The sequence below is a fragment of the Trachypithecus francoisi genome, unplaced genomic scaffold, assembly GCF_009764315.1.
Source record: "Trachypithecus francoisi isolate TF-2019V2 unplaced genomic scaffold, Tfra_2.0 Lachesis_group5, whole genome shotgun sequence".
NCBI classification, from domain to species: Eukaryota; Metazoa; Chordata; class Mammalia; order Primates; family Cercopithecidae; genus Trachypithecus; species Trachypithecus francoisi.
This window is the reverse complement of record NW_022681470.1, coordinates 98,966,708-98,994,093: the sequence shown is the minus strand read 5'-3', so window position 1 is coordinate 98,994,093 and position 27,386 is coordinate 98,966,708. Positions and strand designations below refer to the sequence as shown.

The window sequence follows — 27,386 nt, the reverse complement described above, 5'->3', positions numbered from 1 at the left end:
ATCTCCAGTCCAGATTTATTAATTTCTTTTCTTTTTTTATTTTCTTTTTTTTTTTTTTAGACAGGATCACCCAGGCTGGAGTGCAATGGCACAATCTTGGCTCACTGTAACCTTCACCTCCCGGGTTCAAATGATTCTCCTGCCTCAGCCTCCCTAGTAGCTGGGATTACAGCACCCACCAACATGCCCAGCTAATTTTTGTATTTTTAGTAGAGACAGGCTTTCACCATGTTGGCCAGGCTGGTCGCGAACTCCTGACCTGGTGATCCACCCACCTCAGCCACCCAAAATGCTGGGATTACAGGCATGAGCCACTGCACCCAGTCTAGACTTCTTAATTTCTATATTCATATATCCAGCTACCTATTGGAGAATGCCACCTGCCCATGGCTACCTCAACTCTGTAGAGTCAAAATAGAACTCCTGTTTTTTCCCAAACCCACTCTTCTTCCTATTTTCCTACTTTAGTGAATAGTACCAACTATCACCCAAACATCCAAGCTCAAAACCAAGGAATTATCTAATATTCCTCTCTTTCTTTCACCCACCCCACACCTGGATACTTTCCTTTTTTTTTTTTTTTTTTGAGATGGAGTCTTGCTCTGTCGCCCAGGCTGGAGTACAGAGGAGCAATCTCGGCTCACTGCAACCTCCACCTCCTGGGTTCAAGCGATTCTCCTGCCTCAGCCTCCCAAATAGAAACGCTGCATACAAAGCCAACTTCCTGGCCCCTACCCACTTCTCTAGTCAGATATATCTCACTGAATTAGCTGTAGTTCCTAAAATGTACCATGTTTGTTTTATACCACTGAGCTTTTGTCTAAGTTGTTCCATCTGCCTGGAGTAGCTCACTTTCTACTGACCTTGTGAACAATTTCTCAACTTTTAGGACAGAATCCAAGTATCATTCCTCTAAATAGTCTCCTAAATCTCCCTTGGTAGTCAACTACTCCTTCCTTTGTATCCTCTCTCCCTAACTGCTATAGAGTTGTTTTTTGTTGTTGTTGTTTTTGTTTGTTTGTTTTGAGACAAAGTCTTGCTCTGTCACCCAGGATGGAGTGCAGTGGCATGATCTTGGCTCACTGCAACCTCTACCTCTCAGGTTCAAGCAATTCTCCTGCCTCAGCCTCCTGAGTAGCTGGGACTACACGTGCATGCCACCATGCCTGGCTAGTTTTGTATTTTTAGTAGAGATGGGGTTTCACCATGTTGGCCAGACTAGTCTCGAACTACTAACAGGTGATCCACCTGCCTTGGCCTCCCAAAGTGCTGGGATTACAGGCAAGAGCAACCGCACTCGGCCGGCATTAACTGCTACGAGACCTCTATCATAAGAGTTATACATGTTATAACCTGTTGCAATTATATATTTACATGTCCATCTTCTCCTCTACTCTAGGATCAGGTTTTATGCAATACGTCCAAGGTCTATTTTGTGACTGTAATCAATAAACATATGCTAAGTGAAATTACAATTTTTACCAAAGGAGAGCAGGCAATGGTACAAGCAATTTTAAAATACATTGGCTTTAGGATGTATATAATGATAAGAGAAATAAGTTTACCTTATTCATTTTATTTGGCTGACATTAGTATTAAAATGAGTCTACACTGACAGAGTAGAAGGAATCACTGGAAACATGAGGGGGACTGGGAACAAATTTAATTGGAAACACAGCTATTTTCAATTTGTAAAATGCTATCACAAATTTTACTTCAATTAAAAATAAAGAGAGCAGGCCAGGCGCGGTGGCTCATGCCTCTAATCCCAGTACTCTGGGAGGCCAAGGCGGGCGGATCACGAGGTCAGGAGATTGAGACCATCCTGGCTAACACGGTGAAACTCCGTCTCTACTAAAAAATACAAAAAATTAGCCGGGCGTAGTGGCAGGCGCCTGTAGTCCCAGCTACTCGGGAGACTGAGGCAGGAGAATGGCATGAACCCGGGAGGCAGAGTTTGCAGTGAGCAGAGATCGTGCCACTGCACTCCAGCCTGGGCGACAAAGCAAGACTCCGTCAAATAAATAAATGAATAAATAAATAAATAAATAGAGCAATGCCCAAGTTCTATATGGAGTGCTGCAGTCACTCCAATAGACGCATCCGGAGGGATCCGGCTCCCTCTTCCTCGCCTGTTTCTGCTTACTGTTATAATATACACAGCCACTAGATGGTGTACACTTCTAGCCTTAACATTTAAGAAACTATTACTGAGCCTCACCACCAATTTCAACATAAAACAAGGAAGCCCAGGAAATCAAAACTTACTTAGTGTGGTTTTGGTACTGGGGAGCTAAAGGAAGCTTCCCAAGTTCATTATCCCCCCCTACCATTCCTACTCCCAAGGTAGGTATAATGCTATGAATGGTCTAAGCTAAGACAATTATGAAGGCCACATTTTCAGTATGAACGTTCACTGTGCTGAGCAAAAGGAGTAAAACGATCACTCCATTACTAGCCACTATTTTCTATGCATGTTGGGGACTTTGAGAGGGAAAGGCTGACTTTGAGAGGTTCAGGCTGGCTGGCCAAGGATAGAACTTGGGTATTTCTGGGTTTCCTGGTTAAATACCATAATAATCTAACCTCATCTTTAGAATAATAGCTGTAATTGCTTTAATAACTGAAATTGGGTACACTTATTTTCTGGCTGTTGCTGTCATTTCTACTTAATAGCTGGCATGTTTTGGTTTGGCTTTTTCTTGCTTCTGCAGTGGTTAAGGTTCCGGTATTATCTGAACTCAACAGTGAAGAGGACAAAGTTGACTACTACAAAACTGACTGCTGACTGGCTTTGGATTCTAAATTCTAGGCTAGCTCTAGCTTTTGGTGCTAATAAAGAATGTCACTTATGTGGCCTTGCCCCTATGGGTTTATTTCCCTCAGGAATCTTCCGGGGAAGACTGGCTGCTCAAGGACAGGATTCTGATCTTAATATCATCCTACTTTTAACAACTGGATTATATGTTTTTGAGGAAGAAACATAGCATGTTCTACTTACATATTAAATCTTCAGGACATAAAATTCTAAATAACTAAAACAAAAAAACTCTTCTATATTGTCAGTTATGACAGAGCTGACTGTCATAAGCTGACTACTACAGTGGTGCAATTTTTCTCATTTCTCATAAAATGAGAAAAAAAGAAAGGTGGATGAAAAAGGAAAGCTTCTGAAGAGATACTGCCATATTAAATGCCAGAAAGATCCAGCCATAACATGGCAAAAAAAAAAAAAATAGATATACATAAAGAGCAGGAGATATAAACATAGGAGACAGAATCACAGGAAAAGGAAATAGGGAGTCTTATTATTTTTATGTAAAGGCATAATGTCATTATTGAAGGGAAGTAATCAGCAAACTTTTTTTGTAAAGGGCCAGGTAGTCAATAAGTATGGGTTTTGCAGGCCATATGTTACTACTCCGCTGTTGGAGTAACAAAGCAGTTACATGTGTAAACATCCAAGAAATCCGCAGGGCTGTGTTCTGATAAAAGTGGGTTTTTTTTGTTTTTTTTTTTTTTTTTTTTTTTTTTTTTTTACAAAACAGCCATAGTTTGCCCAACCCATTTTGGAGAGGGCAAGTACAAACAATCTGTTGTTACTCCCTTATATAACAGCAGCCTCAATATCTGTCAAACTCCTGAGAAGTACTGTTCAAACTCAATTAAATAGGTATGCTTTTTGTGTGTGTGTGATTAGAATGCTGGTTCCTTATGCTTTTTAAAATTTAAAATAAACTAAAACTGAGTATATGAAAAACAAATGGTATTTATGTCCAAAAAGATTTTTAAGTATTCACATTTCTATAGGGGCTGAAAACGTAAGTCTTTAAAAATTGATCTAGCCTTATTACAAGCAAAAAAAACAAAACAATACAAAAATCCTATGGAATTGTCATAACTCATTTTGCAAAATACTGCCACTAAAAGCTATAAAGCACCTATTGGGGGAAAAGCACAATGTTAGATAACCTCTCTGTAGGTCTCATGCCCACCACCAGTTCTCATGACCACATCAGAAGGCATTTACCCCACGGGTGTTAACTGCATTTTGTCCAATTTTCAGGATCATAAGAGGAGTCACACTGACTTAAACACTTGGAAATATTTTCTACTGGCAGGCACCAGGTAACTCTGGTAGCTAGGTAACTTTAGGAAACAAGGTGCTCCCACCCACACTCTCCCACCTCTTTATTCTGCTGTGTCTGCTGCCACCTCCAGCGCCTTTTCAATGCTTCCTTCTCGACTCCCTTCTCCATCAGTGCATACAAAGCTTTCCGCAGCATCAAGTCCCGATCATGGAAACCCCACATCCCTGTGGCAAGAAAGCATAATGGTAAGATACCTCAGCTTGACTCTGCTGATTGTTGTATTTTTAGTAGAGACAGGGTTTCACCATGTTGACCAGGCTGGTCTCAAACTCCTGGCCTCAAGTGACCCCTCCCCAACTTTTACCCTCCCAAAGTGCTGGGATTATAGGTGTGAGCCATGGCACCAGGCTGCAAATAATATATTAAGTTGTAAGTTGACTTAATTTTTTGTTTATTTGGGTTTTTTGTGGTTTTTATTTTGTTGTTGTTGTTGTTTTGAGACAGAGTTTTGCTCTGTCCCCCAGGCTGGAGTGCCATGTGTGTTCTTGGCTCACCGCAACCTCCGCCTCCCGTGTTCAAGAGATTCTCCTGCCTCAGCCTCCCGAGTAGCTGGGATTACAGGTGCCCACCAACATATCTGGCTAATTTCTGTATTTTTAGTAGATACAGGGTTTCACGATGTTGGCCAGGCTGGTCTTGAACTCCCGACCTCAGGTGATCGGCCCACCTTGGCCTCCCAAAGTGCTGGGATTACAGGTGTGAGCCACCACGCCTGGCTTTTTATTTACTTATTTATTTATTTTTTGAGACAGAGTCTTGCTCTGTTGCTCAGGCTGCAGTACAGTGGTGCGATCTCGGCTCACTCACTGCAACCTCCGTCCCCCAGATTCAATGATTCTCCTGCCTCAGCCTCCCTAGTAGCTGGGATTACAGGCACCTGCCACCATGCCCGGCTAATTTTTATATTTTTAGTAGAGACGAGGTTTCACCGTGTTGGCCAGGCTGGTCTCAAACTCCTGGCCTCAAGTGATCTGCCCACCTTGGCCTCCCACAATGTTGAAATTATAGGCGTGAGCCACTGCACCCAGCCCTTACTTTAAATGTTAAGCCTATTTACAGTGGGGCATGGTGGCTCCCACCTGTAATCCCAGCTACTTCGGAGGCTGAGGCAGGAGAATCACTTGAACCCAGGGGTGGAGGTTGCAGTGAGCCAAGATCATGCCACTGTACTCCAGCCTGGGCAACAGACTGAGACTCCATCTCAAAAACTAAATAAAATAAAGTAAGTGTGTGTTACAAAGGACTGCTAAAAACGTATCTTTTTCATACACCAAAAGAATAAATATCAAGTAGAATTGTACATATACACACACATCAAGCTATACATTGCTGGCTTACTCCTACTCATTACTCTTGGGGTCAGCTTTCAAAGACAGCCCAAGCTAGTATCTGTGCTCTCTTCCCTATCTCACTCACAAAGGTAGGGCTCACTCCCATTTCCTGTTGTGCCAACATAAACACACAGACACGCACATATGCATGCACAACGTTGCTCTGAACCATCATTTCTGCCTAAGATCAAGGTTGTCTGGATCAAGTCCTACACATGAGATTTGACTCAACTGCTTCCTTTCTGCAGGCGAATGGAGGACTGCTTTCAAGACTCACCAAGGGAGGCTGCATGCAGGAGACAGTTCCCATCTCCAGTAGTTGCCAAAGGAAGCAGCCTCTGACAGGTGGGATCCACACTCACCCACCAGTTCAAACGCCCTGTAGAAACAAGATATTGGAGGAAAAGGAGATTATCCATGAAGCTCTTCCCACCTTCCTATTTCTAAAACAGACTCCAAAGCAGCCTCCTCTAGGAGGCCTACCCAGAATAAAACCATCATTCAATTACTCTTTATATCTTCTTCACTTATATCTAGTCAGTCAGAATCTTGTGAGCACAATTGGTTAGATCAGTGAGTAGGGTCAATTTCGTCCCAAAGGGACACTAGCAATGACTGAAGATATGTTTGCATGTCACAACTGGTAGTGGGATGCTACTGGTATCTAATGGGCAGAGGTCAGGGATGCTGCTAACCTGATATAATGCACAAGGCAGCTTGCAAAACAAAGAATTATCTAGACCAAAATGTCAATAGTACCAAGGTTGAGAAACCCTGATGAGGGTGAGGACATAAGTTGAAACCGTTGACTGCTTAGACTGGCTCTGATTCCTTCCCTCCACTCAGGAGACCAGTATTGTATCACAGCAACAAACCTCAGCAAAAACCCATCATGAACAAAACAAAAACAACTCAAAGCATGTATTTAAGGTGTCTTATGAGTATCATCTGTATATATGACAGCATGTCAGCATGTGTGGGGTGTGACTTTAAAGGAATAAGCAATAAGATAAAGTACACAAAACACCCAAAAAAATAAGTCTTAATTCCATACAGTCATCCCACAATTGCCAACCCATTATTTACATGAGGAAAATATTTTATGAGTGATGCGTAAGTTTTCTTGAACTACTGCAGAGCATAGTTTCTTGAACTACTGAAAGAAAAACTGGCTTATAAACTCCCCAGACTTAAAATTATTAAGTTAGATAATTTATTAACTTAAAAAAAATTACAAATAGATGTATATGGTTAGTATAGAAGGTTACGAAATGAAAAATAAAAGCTTCCTTTCCATGCCCTCATCTAACTCCAGTTCTTATCCCATGCAAGCATTTTAATGCCTGATTAGCTTTTCCAAAATTCACAGCTGCCTCACCCTGTAAGAATTAATTTTAACAATAATTTAGGATAAACACAATTACAAAGGTAAATACATTTGGGGGGATAGGTTCACTACTGTGCATCATCTACAGCATTGGTCATTTCTGTTTACAAGGGTGTTCCAGAGCCATTTATATTAGTTGTATTTTTTTCATGTATTGATTTCTAGGTATTGATTCCTAGGCCTTTTCACATGTATATCTGGTTTCTCTTCCATCAAACAGGAAATTCCCAGAGTAAAGTATCTAATCTGTATCCTTTCTTTAAGGACAGCACAAGTTTATGCCACTGACTCCTGACTTTGACTGCAATCAGATCACACACTTAAACTGGAAGCTACCGATCAAGCCCAGCCCCTCCACAAGGCTGCCTGTAGGTGGAGAGCAGAGGGAAGAGCGTGGGAGAGGAAGCACTCACTGACCTGCCTGTTCCAAGGCAACCAGCATGGACTGCTCAATGAGGTCTCTCTCTATGAAGCTGCGGAAGTCTTCATTATACACAGTGAGATCTGGAAGCTGGAAGGCACAGATGGGCATTTCCAGGGGGTGCTCATTGCTCCCCCCACCCCCACCATTGGAGGAGACATGGGACCGGGCCAGGGAAACAATGCTGGAGCTGGCGTGGGAGATGCCCCTAGACAGGCGTTTTTCTGCAATGAGAAATGGAGTCACCTTAGAACACACCCAGCCCACTTGGAGAACTCTACACTGATGTGGTGATAGTTACCTCTCAACAGGGTTTACAGTCAGAGAAAAACTAAGTCTAACTGACTACTGAATTTCAGAATCCTTTTTCTGAAGCCAAATACAATTGGAGAAATAGAGAAAATATTTTTGCAGGCACTTACATTAGCACTAAATATCCATTCCTCCTTCTATCCTTGTTTGGAATTTGCCTGATCTTCCCCTCCCTCTGACTCTGTCTTCCTCCACTGCCATTATTTCCCAATGTGATAAGGATCTATTCATTTAGCAACTTGGTCATTGTTTGGTGGGAGGAGAGGGAATAAGGGAAGTGAGGTTTCACTAGACTAGAGTTAGTCAAATAATCTCTCTGGTAATTTTCAGGGTCTTGGAAAATACCTTTTCTAAAGGGTATTTTCATTCTAGAAAGATTATAAAAGATTTTCATTATAGAAAAGAAAATCCTTTGGGAGGCCGAGGCAGGTCGATCACTTTAGGTGAGGAGTTCAAAACCAGCCTGGCCAACATGGTGAAACCCTGTCTCTACTAAAAATATAAAAATTAGCCGGGCATGGTGGTGTGCCCCTGTAATCCCAGCTACTCAGGAGGCTGAGGTGGGAAAATTGCTTGAACCTAGGAGGTGGAGGCTGCAGGGAGCCGAGATCATGCCACTGCACTCCAGCCTGGGCAACAGAGCAAGACCCCATCTCAAAAAAAAAAAAAGACAATCAACAATAAATCTTACACATTTGGGAACTTTCTTCCTACATCAATAACATTAATCTATATTGCTTACTACAACTTTTCTCAATACACATATTTATCAGAAATTTATAGGGACAGTTAATTCTTAACAGTCTATAGAGGAGAGCAATAATATAGATACTACCCCACATCATTTTATTTGTTTTGAATACATGACACTTGTAATTCCCAAGCAGATAGTCCATTGTGATTATAATTTGCTCAATGCAGTACTACAGTACATTTGTACGGCTTCAATTATGTAACGATTTAATGACGATCCCAAGGAGGCAAAATTTCAAAAGCATGTTGGGCCGTTCTTAATACAATATTTGCAATATATGATACACAAAATAAACTGAGTTGTCTAAAGTTATCTTATAGTGATGCTATTTTCAAAATATGTTTTAGTTTTGTTTTTTTGTTTTTGTTCTTTAATTGAGACAGAGTCTCGCTCTGTCACTCAGGTTGGAGTGCAGTGCTGCAATCTCAGCTCACTGCAACCTCTGCCTCCCAGGTTCAAGCGATTCTCCTGCCTCAGCCTCTGAGTAGCTAGGATTACGGGCACACGCCACCACACCCAGCTAATTTTTTTTGCATTTTTAGTAGAGATGGAGTTTCTCCACGTTGGCCAGGCTGTTCTCCTCAAACTCCTGACCTCAGGTGATCTGCCAGCCTTGGCCTCCTAAAGTGCTGGGATTACAGGCGTAAGCCACCACGCCCACCTTAAAAATATTTTTTAGGTATTCGTAGGCTGGGCATGGTGGCTCACACCTGTAATCCCAAAACTTTGGGAAGCCAAGGTAGAAGGATCACTTGAGCCCAGGAATTTGAGACCAGCCTGGGCAACAGAGAGTGAGACCCCATTTCTAAAAAGAATCAAAAATTTAGCTAGGCGAGGTGGTGCATGCCCATGGTTCCAGCTACTTGGGAGGCTGAGGTGGTAAGATCCCTTGAGCCCAGGAGGTTTAGACTGTAGTGAGCTGTGTTCCGCCAGCCTCACTCCAGCCTTGGGGGACAGAGCAAGACCCTGCCTCAAAAACAGTACCATGTGCCTATGGTAAAAAATCAATATACTATCAAAAGGTATCAAATGATTTCACAAGGAAGTCTTCTTCTCATTCAAAATTCCTGATCCCTTCCTCAGAGGCAAACTTTTGTATCCTTCTAGAAATTTTTATGCATACAGAAGCATATACAGGTTTTGGTCGGGCATGGTGTCTCACGCCTGTAATCCCAGCACTTCAGGAGGCCAAGGCAGGCAGATCATGAGGTCAGGAGATCGACACCATCCTGGCTAACACAGTGAAACCCCATCTCTACTAAAAATGCATATACAGCTTTTAAAATCATCTTTTAAAACACAAATAAGAGTATACTACATACACTGTATTGCATCTTACCTTTTTGAAAAAAACTATATATATATTTTTATATGGAGTCTCACTCCATCACCCAGGCTGGAATGCAGTGGCGCAATCTAGGTTTACTGCAACCTCTGCCTCCTGGGCTTAAGCAAGTGTCCTGCCTCAGCCTCCCGAGTAGCTGGGATTACAGGTGTGCACCACCATGACCAACTAATTTTTGTAATTTTAGCAGAGACAGGGTTTCACCATGTAGGCCAGGCTGGTCTCGAACTCCTGACCTCAGGTGATCCACCAGCCTTGGCCTCGCAAAGTGCGGGGATTACAGGTGTGAGCCACCATGCCCAGCCCCTTTCTGAATAGATTTTAGAAATTTTTCCAAAACAGTACACAAAGTTCTACCTAATTCTTTCTAATGACTGCAGAGTATTCCACAATATGGATGATTACAATTTTCTTAACCACTCCTTTACTAATGGACATTAAATGTTTTCAGGGATAGGCGTGGTGGCTCATACCTGTAATCCCAGCACTTTGAGGCGCCAAGTCAGATGGATTGCCTCAAGGAAAAAAAAAGTTTCAAGATGTAATTATTGTAAAATAATGCTGCTGTGAATAACCTTATACGCTGCATTTATGTATTTCTTTTTTTAAATTTTTATTCATTTATTTATTTACTTTTTTGAGGCAGTCTAGCTCTGTCACCCAGGCTGGAGTACAGTAGTGTAATCTCAGTTCACTGCAACCTCCGCCTCCCAAGTTCAAGCAATTCTCCTGCCTCAACCTCCCAAGTAGCTGGGATTACAGACATGTACCACCACGCCCAGCTAATGTTTGTATTTTTAATAGAAATGGGATTTCACCATGTTGGCCAGACTGGTCTTGAACTCCTGATCTCAGGTGATCTGCCTACCTCGGCCTCCCAAAGTGCTGGGATTACAGGCGTGAGCCACCACACCCGACCTTATGTATTTATTTAAAGGATACATATGTGCACACACACATATATGATAAATTGCTAGATATGAAATTGCTAAGTCAGAGTACGTATGCATTTTAATTTTGATAGATATTGGCAAATATTAACAAATTACCCCCCAAAGAGGTAGTGGTTCTTTCAATTCTACCTTTATGTGAACTTTATATCAACAAGGAGATTGTTATTCTCCTTCCTCTATTTCTTTCACAGTATCTGAGGAAGGCTTTTATATAGGATAACACTAAAGATGCAGAGATGCAGTGAGGGACTGCAGCACCTGGGCAGACTGAAGCCCCCTCAATCTGGGTTCAGCTGGGAGAAGGGGAAGAAATGGAATCACCTCCAATGAATCACTAGACTTTATGACTCCATTTAACAATTCCCTCCCTTCCTACTCCATATACGGAAACATTCCACAGTCACCCCAGTACCTTGAACGATGTCATCCTGCCGTTGGAGGATGGGTCGGGGAGGGCGAGTAGGCTCTCTGTCAGAAAATCCTTTCTCAGGGGTCCTGGAGCCACCAATCCCCTCACTAAAGGATGGGGGTAGGTTCCCAGCATGGACTTGACGTAGCTGTTCAAAATCACTGAGGGCGGCACTTACATCCCAATTCTTTCCTGTCAGGAGACAAAGCAAAAAGCAAATTGTGCACCCATAGTATAGAGACACAAAGATCACACTAACTATCCTATCAAAACCAGCATGCAAATACGCATGCACATAATCATTCTTTTTTGCCTTACCCTGCTTTAATTTTCTTTATAACATTTCAATCTAACTTATCAAATGTCTTTACTTACTTATTTGTTGTCTATTTCCTTTTTTTTTTTTTTTTTTTTTTTTTGAGACGGAGTCTCGCTCTGTCACCCAAGCTGGAGTGCACTGGCCAGATCTCAGCTCACTGCAAGCTCCACCTCCTGGGTTCACACCATTCTCCTGCCTCAGCCTCCCGAGTAGCTGGGACTACAGGCGCCCGCCACCTCGCCCGGCTAGTTTTTTGTATTTTTTAGTAGAGACGGGGTTTCACCGTGTTAGCCAGGATGGTCTCGATCTCCTGACCTTGTGATCCACCCACCTCGGCCTCCCAAAGTGCTGGGATTACAGGCTTGAGCCACCGCGCCCGGCCTGTTGTCTATTTCCTAAGTGCCATGAAAATAGAAACTTTGTCCCTCTGAACTTAAAGATCTAGTAACCTAAAATTAAAACTTCCTTTTACAGATAAAGTCTAGAGAAGTAAATTATTTGCCCAAAGTCACAGCTAGTTCACACCAGACCCAGCAGGACTCAAGCCCAGGTCTCCTAATTCTGAGATCCAAAGAGGTTCTTAGCCTACATGTACTCTAGTATGCCCTAAACCACTAAACCTGCATATAAGATCATGGGCTTGTGCATTTTCTAGTGAAAGAGTTCATAGCTGTCATCAGCTTATCAAAGGAAACAGTATTTCCCCCAAATTTAAGAATCACCATTCTACTAAAGAAATGACCCTGAGGCCAGGCGCAGTGGCTCAAGCCTGTAATCCCAGCACTTTGGGAGGCCAAGACGGGCGGATCACGAGGTCAGAGATCGAGACCATCCTGGCTAACACGGTGAAACCCGGTTTCTACTAAAAAATACAAAAAACTAGCCGGGTGAGGTGGCGGGCGCCTGTAGTCCCAGCTTCTCAGGAGGCTGAGGCAGGAGAATGGCGTAAACCCGGGAGGCGGAGCTTGCAGTGAGCTGAGATCCGGCCACTGCACTCCAGCCCCGGTGACAGAGCGAGACTCCGTCTCAAAAAAAAAAAAAAAAAAAAAAAAAGAAATGACCCTGAAAGATAAGATTTGTCATAATGGATTTTTCTGATGCTTTCTCCAGCTAAATTATTCAACAAATATGCATTGTATAATTGCTCACACTTCTTTCTGTTCTATTCCATCTACTATCACCTTAATTCAATTCCTATCACCTACTGTCCTACCTCCAATCCATTCCAAAGAATCCCACGAGATTAATCTTTCTAAAGCACAGTTGTGATGATTTTAGTTCCATAATCAAGATTTCTAATGGTTTACCACTGCCTACAGAATAAAACTCAGGCTCTTTGGCCTGATACTCAAGGCTTTATATGTCCTGGCCTACTTATCTGGCCTCTTCTCTGTGCTTCAATGTACTTATCTGTGAAAATGCAGATGACAGTAACAGAACCAACCTCATAGAGTTGTTATCAAGATTAAATGAGCTGAAAGCACTTAGAATAGTGCTTGGTTTTACTTACAATTTTACATCTAAATCATGACTGATGATTTTACTTCTAAATCATTACATTAGCCAATTGTTCTGACTCCCTTTGCTCACTCTGTTCCAGTCATCACTGACCTTGCTGTTCCTAGAACATGCTAAGTCCACTCCCACTCCAGGGCCTTTCCACTGACTATTCCCTCTACCTAGAAGGTTCTTTCCCCAATATATCCACACAGACAACTCCTCATTAGCTTTAGGTATTTGCTTAAATATCACATTGTTAGTAAGGCCTACTCTGACTTAAAAATCACAACCCACTTCATCATTCCCTTTACTCTTCTCCATAGCACTTAACAGTTTATAATATACTTTATAATTTACTTAGTTATCACATGTGTTGTTTATTGACCCTCTCTCCTGCTAGAACATGAAGGCAGGTATTTTTGTTTGTTTTGTTTTGTTGGAGCATCCAGAACAGTACCTGGCACACAGTAGTTACTCAATAAATATTTGTTGAATTAATGGAGAACTCTTCTCCTGAATCAATGCATGAATGAGTGACATCTGCCTTGAGCATCAGATCTATACTTCCAACTGTCTGCAAGTCTCCTTAAAATCAGGTCTTCCTAACAATCCACATGGCCAAATTGAGTATCCGTCATTTTCGTTCCCAAAACTTGCTGCGTCTCCTCTTCCTACGTTCCTTAAATCAGTAATGGTATCACAATCCCTCCAGGCCCTGAAACTTCAGTCATTTTCAGCTCCTCAAGTTTCCTCAGATCACATTCTTCCTCTTCCCTCACCACCAAGTCAATCTTCACAGTTGTTTGTACCCCTAAAACATCTCTCAAATCCATTTCTTATTATCCATTTCTATTGCCACTGCCCCATTTGAGGTCCTCATAATCTTTACTTGGTCTTTGGTCTTTTAGGAAGGAATTCTCTATCTGATCTCTCTCCTCCTGATCTCTTTCCTCTCTAATTTGTTCTTTATAATATGAAAGTTTACTTTTGATTTCTTTCTCTTCTTTTCTATTATCAGTATTGAACAGTCCTATTAGCCAGGTGTGGTGGTGTGTGCTCGTAGGCCTAGCTACTCAGGAGGCTGAGATGGGAGACTCACTTGAGCCCAGGAGGCGGAGGTTGCAGTGAGCTAAGATCACACAACTGCACTTCTGCCCGGATGACAGAGTGAGACCCCATCTCATACAAAACAAAACAAAAACCGAACAGTCCTATTGAAATACAATCAGTTAACTTTTTGTTGTTGTTGTTTATGAGATGGAGTCTTGCTCTGATACCCAGGCTGGGGTGCAGTGGCACACTCTCGGCTCACTGGAACCTCCTCCTTCTGGATTCAAGCAATTCTCCTGCCTCAGTCTCTCAAGTAACTGCAATAACAGGCGCATGCCACCACTCCCGGTTAATTTTTGTGGGTTTTTTTTTTTTTTTTTTTTTGAGACAGAGTCTTGCTCTGTTGCCCAGGCTGGAGTGCAGTGGCCGGATCTCAGCTCACTGCAAGCTCCGCCTCCCGGGTTTACACCATTCTCCTGCCTCAGCCTCCCGAGTAGCTGGGGCTACAGATGCCCGCCACCTCACCAGCTAGTTTTTTGAATTTTTTAGTAGAGACGGGGTTTCACCGTGTTTAGCCAGGATAGTCTCACACTCTTGACCTCAAGTGATCCACCTGCCTCGGCCTCCCAAAGTGCTGGGATTACAGGAATGAGCCACTGCACCCGGCCTCAGTTAACTTTTAAAAGAAAAAACAAGCAACAGAAAGAAAATGAGGATGTGGTCCTTTTATGCCCCTTATAAATTTTTTTCTTTCTTTTTTTTCTTTTTCTTTTTTGAGATGGAGTCTCATTCTGTCGCCCAGGCTGGAGTGCAGTGGCATGATCTCAGCTCACTGCAACCTCCACCTCCCGGGTTCAAGCAATTCTCTGCCTCAGCCTCCCAAGTAGCTGGGATTACAGGTGCGCACCACCATGCCCAGCTAATTTTTGTATTTTTTTAGTACAGACAGGGTTTCACCATCTTGGCCAGGCTGGTCTGGAACTCCAGAGTCTCGTTCTGTCACCCAGGCTGGAATGCAGTGGTGCAATCTCGGCTCACTGCAACCTCCGCCCTACTGGGTTCAAGCAATTCTAACACTTCAGCCTCCTGAGTAGCTGGGATTACAGGCATATGCCACCACGCCGAGCTAAGTTTTTTGTATTTTTCCTTCTAAATTATCTTAATTCCACCCACTTCTATCTATTGCTGCCACCATAGTCTACATCATCATCATCTGTCACCTGAACTAAGGCAATATTTCTAACTGTTTTAATCATTTCTTCTCTGGCCATAGTGTTCTCTACAAGTACACTGTTAAAAACTCAAATCCAGTCATGTCACTCCCCTGATTAAAATCCTTCACCAGTTTCCTAGTGAACTTAGAATAAAATTTAAACTCCTCACATCATGGCCTACAAAGGCCCTGTACTCTCTTTTTTTCTTTTCTTTCTTTTTTTTTTCTTAATAACTTTTTGTTGTTGTTGAGACAGAGTCTCACTCTGTCACCCAGGCTGGAGCGTAGTGGCAGAATCTCAGCTCACTGCAGCCTCTGCCTCCCAGGTTCAAGAGATTCTCCCGCCTCAGCCTCCCGAGCAGCTGGGACTACAGGCACCCGCCACCACACCCAACTAATTTTTGTATTTTTAGTAGAGATGGGGTTTCACCATGTTGGCCAGGCTGGTCTCAAACTCCTGACCTCAGGTGATCTGCCTGCCTCAGCCTCCTAAAGTGTTAAGATTACAGGCATGAGCCACTGTACCCAGCCTCTCTCTTTCTTCCTTTCTTTTCTTTCCTTTTTTTTTTTTTTTTTTAAAGAGACGACGTCTTGCTATGCTGCCCAGGCTGGTCTCAAACTCCTGGGCTTAAGCGATCCTCCCACTTCAGCCTCCCAGGTAGCTGGGATTATAGTGAATGCCACCGTACCTGGCTAGAGCCCCTATTTTCTGCTTCCTACCTATCTCACCAGCTTCCTACCACTCTTGCACCATTCTTACTACCTCATTATTAATAGTTTCTCCAATGTGCCAAACTCTCTTGCACCTTAGGGCCCTTGCATAAGCTGTTTATTCTGCATAAACACTCTCTTCTATATCCCTTTGTCTTGCTGCTCCTACTTGTCCTTCAGGGCTCAGCTTAAAAATCACTCCTCAGAAAAGGCCTTCCTGCACTCTAGATCTGTTAGGGTTCTTTCTTCACTCTCACAGCACCCTCGACATTTCTTTCACAGCATGTGCGTGTGTGTGTGTGTGCACACATGTGAGCATGCTAGCAATGATTTATAACATAATTGTTTACAGCCACACTCTGAAACCAGATTGCCTAGGTTCAAATCCTACTTAACTTCACTGAGCCTCAGGTTTTAAAATTTTAACTCCAGGATAATAAAACTTTATTGTACAGTGGTTGTGAGAATAAAATAACATATCTCAAGTACTTTGCACATATTGAACACTCATTAAGTGTTCAACACGTTATAAGAGGAATGCAGAAAAGTTGAGGATTTTATGAAAGAGGAAACATTTGAGCTGAATCTTGAAGGACAAGGAGAATAACAGAGGAAAGAAATGCTGCAAACTGAGGAAGTAACCTAACATGATCACCGAGAGGTGACAAGTCAGGCCTGGCTGCATAGAAGTATAGGGAAAAGTAGTAGGAGATGAAACTAAATATGCAAATTAGGCTGGGCACGGTGGCTCATGCCTGTAATCCCAGCACTTTGGGAAGCTGAGGTGGGTGGATCACAAGGTCAGGAGTTTGAAACCAGCCTGGCCAGCATGGTGAAACCCCATCTCTACTAAAAATACACAAATTAGCCAGGCATGGTGCCGTGCACCTGTAATCCCAGTTACTTGGGAGGCTGAGGCAGGAGAAACGCTTGAATCTGGGAGGCGGAGGTTGCGGTAAGCCAACATTGTGCCACTGCACTCCCGAGTAGGTGACAGAGCGAGACTCCGTCTCAAAAAGAAAAAAAAAAGAAAATGCAAATGAAGGGCAAAACTGTACTGAATTACTAAACTGGAATTTAAACCCTGATCTTCTGTTTCCAAACTCACGCTCTCCTCACAGGTAGCCAAGCAAATGTCTAATTGTCACACCTTGTTAAGGCCTGGCAATTTAAAATATTATCTATGTATGCTAAGAACTTGCCCCTTCCCCATAGGCCTGCCTATTTGTGTCATTACATATTTTCATATTTCCATCTATTATTTGTGACTCTAAACAAAGAATCCTAGGGACATGATTCTAACCCTTCAGGACCTTAAAATCTAGAATATTCAGCTGGGCACGGTGGCTCATGCCTGAAATCCCAGCACTTTGGGAGGCCGAAGCAGGTGGATCACCTGAGGTCAGGAGTTCGAGACCAGACCGACCAAAATGGAGAAAACCCATCTCTACTAAAAATACAAAATTAGCTGGGTGTGGTGGTACATGCCTGTAACCCCAGCTACTCCAGAGGCTGAGGCAGGAGAATTGCATGAACCCGGGAAGGGGGAGGTTGCAGTGACCCAAGATCGCACCACCGCACTCTAGCCTGGGCAACAACAGTGAAACTCCGTCTCAATAATAATAATAATAATAAAATCTGGAACATTCAAACTTATATATATAAAGATATAAGTAAACAAAAGCAGCAAAATGAAAACATTAAATTGATCCACTCAACATAGAATTACCCGTAATGTATGTTATGTAAGGAAAGAACAAAACTATGGATGATCCCATCGTGAAAACCCTAAAGACACTTATATATAAAGAGGAAGTCTTAAAGATCTAAAATTATGTTTTTAGGCTGGGCACAGTGGCTCATGCCTGTAATCCCAGCACTTTGGGAGGCTGAGGCAGGCAGATTACCTGAGGTAAGGAGTTCAAGACCGGTCCGGCCAACAGGTGAAACCTCATCTCTACTAAAAAAATACAAAAATTAGCCGAGTGTGGTGGCAGGCACCTGTAATCCCAGTTACTCGGGAGTCTGAGGCAGGAGAATTGATTGAACCTGGGAGGCACAGATTGCAGTGAGCCAAGATCGTGCCAGTGCTCTCCAGCCTGGGCAATAGAGTGAGACTCTGTCTCAAAAATAAATAAATTAATGAAAATAAAATAAAATGAACCTGGGAGGCACAGATTGCAGTGAGCCAAGATCGTTCCAGTGCTCTCCAGCCTGGGCAATAGAGCGAGACTCTGTCTCAAAAATAAATAAATTAATGAAAATAAAATAAAATTATGTTTGTAATGAACTAATATAAAATTTCACTTGCACTGCCTGAGCATAAACAGACAGTGGAAAAAACTACCCCAGGAAGTTCAAGGTGAAAAAGGGATTTTAAAATTTCAAATTATGATGGGTTACACACAAAGTATATCATTAGAATTAACTGTAGGGCCTACCATACACAAAGTATCTTCCTGATCATCTTAAATGTTCCAAATCATCCTAATGATACATACTACATTTTACTTTCTCTTTTCTCATTCTCCCCTACAACTCCTCACCTTCTAGGAGATCTCGCGCTAGCCCTGGCTCTGCTCCTGTGGAACGGACAAAATCCGACAGAACAGCATCCATGTCCAGGGTCATGTGATCATCAAGTACTTTCAGCCAGCTGGATGTAGGTAGAACATAGATCAAAATTCAGGCCTCCACCTGAGAAACAAATAAATACATAAGGCTCAAATTACACTGGAACAGGATAATCACAGCCCCATGTCAGCACCTTCCTAACCAAATGGTGAAACTATCCTAGCTCATTCATTTCAGTTGAATTTTAAAATACAGCACTTTAAAATTATGAAGAGTAACATTTTATTTCCTAACTCTTCATTAACATTAATATCTCAACATTTACATTAACCAGTAACCTGTAATACCACCCTGAAAAATGCTTTTCCTGTACTTTTCCTGAGTACTGCGTTTCTACCATGAGTTTGCTTATCCAAACTAAAGAAGGAAGCAACAGGCTACCATCCTGAAGAACTCCCCACCTGCAATAGTCTCTAACATGGCAGCTTTGTTTATTGCCTTCCTGGCACTTGAATACTCTCAAATTATTTTAATTAGTTGCTGTCTAGCCATCTCCTCTAATATATAAGTTTCTTGAAAGCAGGAAACTTGTATGTCTCCTTCACTAATGTATCCCCTGCATGTATCACTTGGCACAGTGCTAGACACACTAGCCCTCAATAAATATTTGTTGAGTGAATGAACAATTACTATACACTGGATAATTTCAGAGTTGACTAGTGTTTTGATGCTAGCAGAGGAGTAAACTGATAGCTAAAACTACTCAAAATACAATATTAGGCCGGGTGCAGTGGCTCACGCCTTTAATCTCAGCACTTTGGGAGGCTGAGGCAGGTGTATCACCTGAAGTCAGAAGGTTGAGATCAGTCTGGCCAACATGGGGAAACCCCGTCTCTACTAAAATTACAAAAATTAGCCAGGTATGGTGGCAGGCACCTGTAATCCCAGCTACTCGGGAGGCTGAGGCAACAGAATCACCTGAACCCGCGTGGGGCGGACATTGCATTGAGCCGAGATCACGCCACTTCATTCCAGCCTGGTCAAAAGAGTGACCCTCCATCTCAAAAAATTAAATTAAATTAAATATAAGTTACTCCACAAAGCAGAGTAGGGACCTGAAAGGTTCATAACAAGAGTCAATCTCTGTCCATTAACCTCATGAACCCAGGAAACACATCTACTCCAAACACGTCTTTCTCCACACATGACAAATGACTGCCAAATAAGTTTAAATGAAAAAGATCTCTTCTTTCAGACTTTGGCAGAAACTACATCCCTGACCTGACAGCTGGCACCAATCCAACATTCCTCAGAGGTTAAAAGTCAGAGGGAAGCAATAAGAGTGAAGAACAATCTCTGACCAAATTCTGCCAAGTTTACAGTTTTCTATAGAAGACTCATTCATTAAGTTGCCAGGTACACTTTCCTTACCATACCCACCAATCCTACCCACCAATCCCCTGCCTTTTGGGAAAGGTCAAAGTATAATTGTTGAAGGCAGTAAGTGACAAGGCAAATAAACAAACAAGATTTGTGGGTTATAAAACCAGTAGGTCACAAACTTGCTAACACTGGATTTTTTTTTTTTTTTTTTTTTGAGACAGAGAGATGGCAAAATAGAAATTATTCTCTCTTGTCCTGTTCTAGTAGTACGAGAGATCCGTGAGTGCAGGGACACAATTTCTTCATTTTTGTAACACCAAGATCTAGTATAGCATCTATAATATAGTAGGTAGTCAAATGCCTGAAGAATAAATGATTCAATGACTACGCCAACTTCCACATCAGCTACCAACAAACCAACCAATTTGAAGCTTAGCAGATCAGAAATTCTAGGGCACTTCTTATCACCCTTCTATTTCTAAGTTTTAAAAACTCTCCTTTCTAAAGGGACATCAACCATGCTGTCACTACTCTTACCACCCTCACACTATATGAGTTTACCTACATACACCTATATGTATTAACTAGGTGACTTTGGTCAGATTACTTACAGGGTTTCAGTTGTCTCTTCTATAATCTAGACTTGGATTAGATGACTCCTAAGATGCTTTCAAGGTTTAAAAAGTAAACTTCAGTTCACTACAGCCTCATGATCTATGATCTTTGACTATCATTCTAGATATTGTCAATTTTAAATTTACCTCAGTTTCAATATCATAATTATCAGAAAGAATTACTAATACATAAAGAATTTTTGGTCTAAGATACCTCAAATTCAAAATGTCAAGTTATAAAGTAAATCAGTCCCTTACCTTCAGGAATTAGGAATTAAATTCAGAATAAATAGATGAATAAATCCTCCTCCCATCCCCCAATACAGGCAAGAATTTCTTCTCCAAACCCATTTTAGCCACAGCTTTAGGTCACAGGAAGAGGTACTAGCTCAAATAATTTATACACATGAATAATTCAAAACCAAGTATATAGCTGCAAAATAAATTTCAATCTTCTCTCTTTAAAAAAATAGCAACGCAACTCTAAAGCCATTTTAATAACTTCTGAAAGAATGTGAGAAATATACAATAAGTACACAAAATAGTAATCACAAACACGTGCTTAGCAAAAAGGAAGAGTTGACTAAGCCATAGGCATATAGGCAATTTCACAGCCAGTCTTCTGAGTGAGAGAAGTGAATGAAAACCAGTGTTATGGCATCATAGACCTCACATGTCAACATAGTACACAGGCTATTCTTTAAAAAAAACATATTTTAACAAAGTAATTTAGAGGCTCAACATTATCTAGAATGCCTTGCTCTTTAGCAAAAATTTGAAGCACTAAGCCAAACTTCTTAACAGCACATTCTTACATTTGATGTCTCCAGGTGCATGCTGTGGACCCTGACCTAAACCCACCCAACAGGTGAGAACAACAGCTTTTGTTACATCACCACTAATACCTTGCTTAAGCTTTTCAAATTCCAAATGGAGATATCAAACCAATGATTAAAACACAGTGTTTGGGCCAGGCTCGGTGGCTCATGCCTGTAATTCTAGCACTTTGGGAGGCCAAGGAGGGTGGATCACCTGAGATCAGGAGTTTGAAACCAGTGTGGCCAACATGGTGAAACCCTATCTCTACTAAAAATACAAAAATTTGCTGGGCGTGGTGGCTAGTCCCAGCTACTAGGGAGGCTGAGGCAGAAGGATCACTTGAACCAGGAAGGCGGAGATGCAGTGAGCTGAGATAGCACCACTGCACTCCAGCCTGGGCAACAGAGCAAGACTTTGTCTCAAAAAAAAAAAAAAAATTCAGGCTGGGCACAGTGGCTCATACCTGTAATCCCAGCACTTTGAGAGGCTGAGGCAGGAGGATCACTTGAGCCCAGGAGTTTGAGACCAGCCTGGACAACATAGTGGGACCCTGTCTCTAAAAACCTTTTTTAAACTAGCTAAGCATGGTTGTGTGTGCCTATAGTCCTAACTACTCGAGTGGCTGAGGTGGGAGGATTGCTTGAGCCTGGGAGGTCAAGGCTATATAGTGTGTGACAATCGTGCCCCTACTCTTCAGCCTGGGTGACAGAGTGAGACCCTGTTTCAAAAAAAAAAAAAAAAAAACAAACCAAACACAGTTTTTGGCTCTGTCTCAGGAAGAAGGAAGAGGAGGAGGAGAAGGAGGAAGGGGGAGGAGGGGAAAGGAGAAGGAGGAAGGGGAAGGCAGGGAGAAGAAGAAAACCAGGCCGGGCGCGGTGGCTCAAGCCTGTAATCCCAGCACTTTGGGAGGCCGAGACGGGCGGATCACGAGGTCAAGAGATCGAGACCATCCTGGCTAATACGGTGAAACCCCGTCTCTACTAAAAAAATACAAAAAACTAGCCGGGCGCGGTGGCGGGCGCCTGTAGTCCCAGCTACTCGGGAGGCTGAGGCAGGAGAATGGCGGGAACCCGGGAGGCGGAGCTTGCAGTGAGCTGAGATCCGGCCACAGCACTCCAGCCTGGGCGACAGAGCGAGACTCCGTTTCAAAAAAAAAAAAAAAAAGAAGAAAACCAGTGGCTTTCAACCTTTCAAATAAAACAGAGGAGGTTTTCAACTATTTGTTAACTGAATGGTGTAAAGACAGCTGTCACCTGGCATCAACATCTTCCAACTGCAAGGGCCTTTAGCAATTACTTAATCCAAATACCTGCCCCCATGCAAGAATCCTTCTGTTACATCTCTGACATAAATCACATAATCTCCACTTGAATACAAGGTCTGACAGGGACCTCATTACTCTGCTATAATGTCTACTTTATTAGTGGATAGTTTTAACTGTTAGAAAATGCTTTTCTAAACGAAAACAAAAGCTATCACCAGCCTCACACCCCAACTATAACTTTCACATACCGGTCTTGATTCTTTTCTTCAGGACAATAAAACCTACTTCCCAAGGATGATGGAATTTTCACGCAAAATTATTAGACAAAGCATTTCTTTACATAAACATTTGTTGTAGATCAACATCATGATGTTGTTATGAGCCAAACAGTGGCCTTTATTTTACAAAATCCTGTCTTATATCATTACTTGCTTATATCTATATTCATTCATAAATATTTGTGCTGACCTCATTACATAAACTTAACAGGCTGAATAAATTATCTTGTTCAAAATTCGCTTCTGCTGTCTTTGCCTCTCACCCCTACTTCCACTTCCACATCATCTTGAAGTAATGACAGCAGTGAAGATTAAAAACTAACAAGTTAATATTAGTTAAGCACTTCTAAAAACACTCTTGCTCGGCCGGGCACGGTGGCTCACGACTGTAATCCCAGCACTTTGGGAGGCCAAGGTGGGTGGATCACGAGGTCAGGAGATCAAGACCATCCTGGCTAACATGGTGAAACCCCGTCTCTACTAAAAATACAAAAATTAGCCAGGTGCGGTGGCGGGCGCCTGTAATCCCAGTTACTTGGGAGGCTGAGGCAGGAGAATGGCGGGAACCCAGGAGGTGGAGCTTGCAGTGAGCTGAGATCCTGTCACTGCACTCCAGCCTGGGCGACACAGCGAGACTCCATCTCAAAAAAAAAAAAGTAAATTAAAAAAAAAAAACACTCTTACTCATTAATGACAAAACTCTTGCAGCAGGTCTCATTCCCAATTTATAAACAGAGAAACAAAAAAGACTTCAAAAGTCAGGTAGGTGGCCCAAAGTCTGAACCTAGATAGTCTGAACTCATGCTCTTTCACTGTACCACACTAGGGCACGCATTACTGATTCCTGGAACTGCCCTGATTCTTACCCATTTAATTTGTTCACCATAGGAAGGTTGTACCTATCTCTCGTATTTATCAAAGACTTAAACACCTGCCTTACATAACTTTATTTATTTATTTAGAGATAAGGTCTAGCTCTGTCACCCAGGCTGGAGTGCAGGGGTTTGATCTCGGCTCACTGCAACCTCCAGCCCCCAGGCTTAAGCAATCCTCCCACCTCAGTCTCCTAAGTAGCTGGGACCAAAGGCACTTTAATAACTTTAAATCCTACCATCTTCCTGAGCAATTTCAGTATCCATCTGCATTACTCACCTAACATTTCTGCCTTAGAATTTCATAATCTCTTCTAATACTAAGACCATCTCCGCAACAACAACTCAAACCTGGACCCTGCCATTTCCTGAAATCATTCCACCTCTAAATCTTAAACTCAAACATTTTACTCTGGCCACAACCTCATCTCCTTACAGCTTTTCCTCTCTACTTTTTTTTTTTTTTTTTTGAGACAGAGTCTCGCTCTGTCACCCAGGCTGGAGTACAGTGGCACAATCTCAGCTCACTGCAAGCTCTGCCTCCCGGGTTCACGCCATTCCCCTGCCTCAACCTCCCAAGTAGCTGGGAAGCTGGGACTACAGGCGCCCACCACCACATCCGGCTAATTTTTTTGTATTTTTAGTAGAGATGGGGTTTCACCGTGTTAGCCAGGATGGTCTCGATCTCCTGACCTCGTGATCCACCCACCTTGGCCTCCCAAAGTGCTGGGATTACAGGCATGAGCCACCATGCCCAGCCTTCTCTCTACTTTTAAACCTGCCTGCTCACTAAGACATCCAGTCTCTTAACCACCTTATTCATTAATTCAACAAAAGTATTTGGCGTGCCTCTGTGTGAGGCACTATGCTCAGGACTAAAAACACAACAGTGAACTAGACACAATCCCTATCCTCAAAAGCTTCCAGCATGGAGGAAAAAACCCACAAAATCCTACCATCTTCCTAAGCAATTTCAACATCCACCTGCAAAATTCATCTAACATTTCTGCCTTTCATAATCTTTTCAAATATTTTCACAAACAATTATAATTATAATTAAGAAATGTTAGAGAAGGGAGTATTATCTCCTATAGGCAGTCAGGAAAAGCTTCCCCAAGGAAATTATGTTTCATGTACGAATTAAGATTAATTAAGATTAAGCAGCAACTGGAGAGACAAATTGGGAAAGGAAGAATGCTCCAAGCAGAGGAAACATTAAAGTTCTGTGGCAGGAAGAAGCATAAAGACGAGAATGGTGCTACAGAAGGATGAAGAGAGGGCCTAGTGGACCCTGTTAAAGATTTGAGATCTTATCTTAAACATAATGAGAAGCCACCAAAGGGTTGCATGCACAGATAGAACATAATCAGATTTGAATTGTTAAAAGATCACCCTGGTTACAATGAGAAGAGTTTGGAAGAAGCACAGTGGATTTACGGAGAGAACTGATTAGAAAATTCTTGCAAAATAGAGCTAAACCAGGATAAAAGCAGTGAAGGTTGAGAAAAAATGGATAGATTCCACTTTATCTCTTCTTGTCTAACAAAGTAAAAGCAATAATTGATCACCTAATTTACTTTCCTGTGAAAATTTAATTCCCTTATCCATTTCATCTGTCCATCTTGGATGGATCCCACATTCTAACTTCCCAGCTAACCTTGCAGAGCAATATGACTACTAACATGTTATTCAGTCACCTTCCTTTTATTGAAACACTGCTATCTTTTGCTTAACCTTAGTACCTCAATCAGTCTTCTGAGCTACTATCCCATACCCTCACCATGCTCCTTGAGCCTCCCACCCAATCCATATCACCTCCCCTTACTCCTGGCAAATGACCTTGCCTCCTACTTCACAGAAAAAAAAAAAAATTACAAAGCAAAGCAAGAGGGGTTCCTTTATATTTCCTACCCTGCTCCTATTTGTTGGTGGTTAATCTCCTCTTCCCTGCAAAAATCCTTGTCCTCAACCTACAAAAATAGGCTTCTGCAGAAAGAGAATGGCACTGGCTTATATATAAGATCATCACAATCATCCTTACTTCTGCTCTCTTTGTAGCATTTGATACTTACTGACCACTCTTCCTGCTTCTCTGGCCCTGTGTCTTGGTCATCTTTGTGGACTCCCATTTCTGTCCCTGAACCAAACTTAGTACACCCACCATTCTAGCCTTAGGCCTTCCATCTTCTCATTGAAACTTCATTCACAGCCCTAAGCACCCACATGTTCATGACTCCAAACGTATCTGCACCCCCAAATTCTTTCCACCTCACCTGGGAATCATACAGGCACTTAAAACTCAGAACATAAAAACAAGAGCTTATTCTCTCATCTCTGCTCCCATCCTTTCAGACTATTCCTCTTCCAGTACTCCATATTGTACCAAATAGTCCCCAATCATCCAAGTCACAAGTTAGGGAGCCGCCCTGGACTTCTCTCTTGCCATATCCACACAAATAATCTTTCACTAAGTTTTACTAATTTTACCTTAAATATCTCTCAAATCCCTGCAAAACCTTCCATAGGCTTCAGCTCTTTTATTCTGTCTCAGGTTTTCATAACCTGGACCCCAGGAAATAGCTCCCTTACTCCTTCCTCTACCTCTCTGCATCAATTGATTGGCCTCCACAGGCAACCACTATAGCAATTTAAAATGCCAGTATCATAGTATTACATCCCACTGTTCTAAATTCTTCAGTGGATTTTCAATCGCTAAAGCCTAGATCCAAATTCCTATATAGGGGCCGGGCGCGGTGGCTCACACCTGTAATCCCAGCACTTTGGGAGGCCGAGGCAGGCAGATCACTTGAGGTCAAAAGTTCAAGACCAGCCTAGCCAACATGGTGAAACTCCATCTCTACTGAAAATAGAAAAATTAGCCAGGGGTGGTGGCATGCACCTTTTATCCCAGCTACTCGGGAGGCTGAAGCAGGAGAATCACTTGAACCTGGGAGGTGGAGGTTGCAGTAAGCCAGGATTGTGCCACTGCACTCCAGCTTGGGTGACAGAGCGAGACCCCATCTCAAAATAAACAAACAAACAAAAAAACAAATTCCTATACAGGGTCGGGCATGGTGGCTCACGCCTGATGGCTTGCGCCTATAATCTTAGCACTTTGGGACGCCAAGGAGGGAGGATCACTTGAGTCCTGGAGTTTAAGACCAGCCTGGGAAATGCAGCGAGAACCCATCTCTACAAAAAAAATAATTAATTAATTTAATTAGCCAGGTGTGGAGGCACACGCCTGTAGACCCAGCTACTCAGGAGGCTGAGATGGGAGGATCACTTGAGCACAGAAGATTGATGCTGCAGTCAGCCATGATGGCACCACTGCACTCAGCCTGACGGATACAGGAGACCCTTTATGGAAAAAAAAAAAAAAAATCTATACAGCACAAACAAGGCCCTTCATGATCTGGCTCTACCTAACTCTTCAGTCTTTTCTACCTCCCATCATTCCCTCCCTTGTACTAGGAGTTCCCCAAGTGTACTATGTGCTTCAAATCTCAGTCCCTTTGCACATATTGTTCCCTCTAACTGGAGAAACTCCTAGGTGTAGCAGGTGAATTCCTACCTCTTCTTTAAAACTAACTTAAATACTACCTCATTTGCAAAAGTTCTCTGAATTCCTAAATTGCCCACTTCTTTCTTGGTGCCCCCACTGCACCCTGTACTCTACTTCTATCATAATGTTTATCACCCTGCATGGTAGTTGTGTTTATTCAC

At 42.4% G+C, this 27,386-nt stretch overlaps 1 protein-coding gene across 4 annotated transcripts in view; it reads right to left on the bottom strand.

Moving 5' to 3' along the window:
* OTUD7B (OTU deubiquitinase 7B) overlaps positions 1 to 27,386 on the bottom strand; it is a 73,915-nt gene that overhangs the window by 19,684 nt on the left and 26,845 nt on the right. For 3 of the 4 annotated variants that reach the window (XM_033195585.1, XM_033195586.1, XM_033195587.1), the window contains 5 exons: positions 18,403 to 18,553; positions 11,067 to 11,255; positions 7,287 to 7,514; positions 5,760 to 5,861; positions 4,188 to 4,315 (listed from right to left, as the gene is read on the bottom strand). In XM_033195585.1, the coding sequence (XP_033051476.1) occupies positions 4,188 to 4,315; positions 5,760 to 5,861; positions 7,287 to 7,514; positions 11,067 to 11,255; positions 18,403 to 18,487 (732 nt within the window). In that variant the 5' untranslated portion in view covers positions 18,488 to 18,553. The remainder of the gene's footprint in view (positions 1 to 4,187; positions 4,316 to 5,759; positions 5,862 to 7,286; positions 7,515 to 11,066; positions 11,256 to 18,402; positions 18,554 to 27,386) is intronic. The other variant, XM_033195588.1, reaches the window with a different exon arrangement.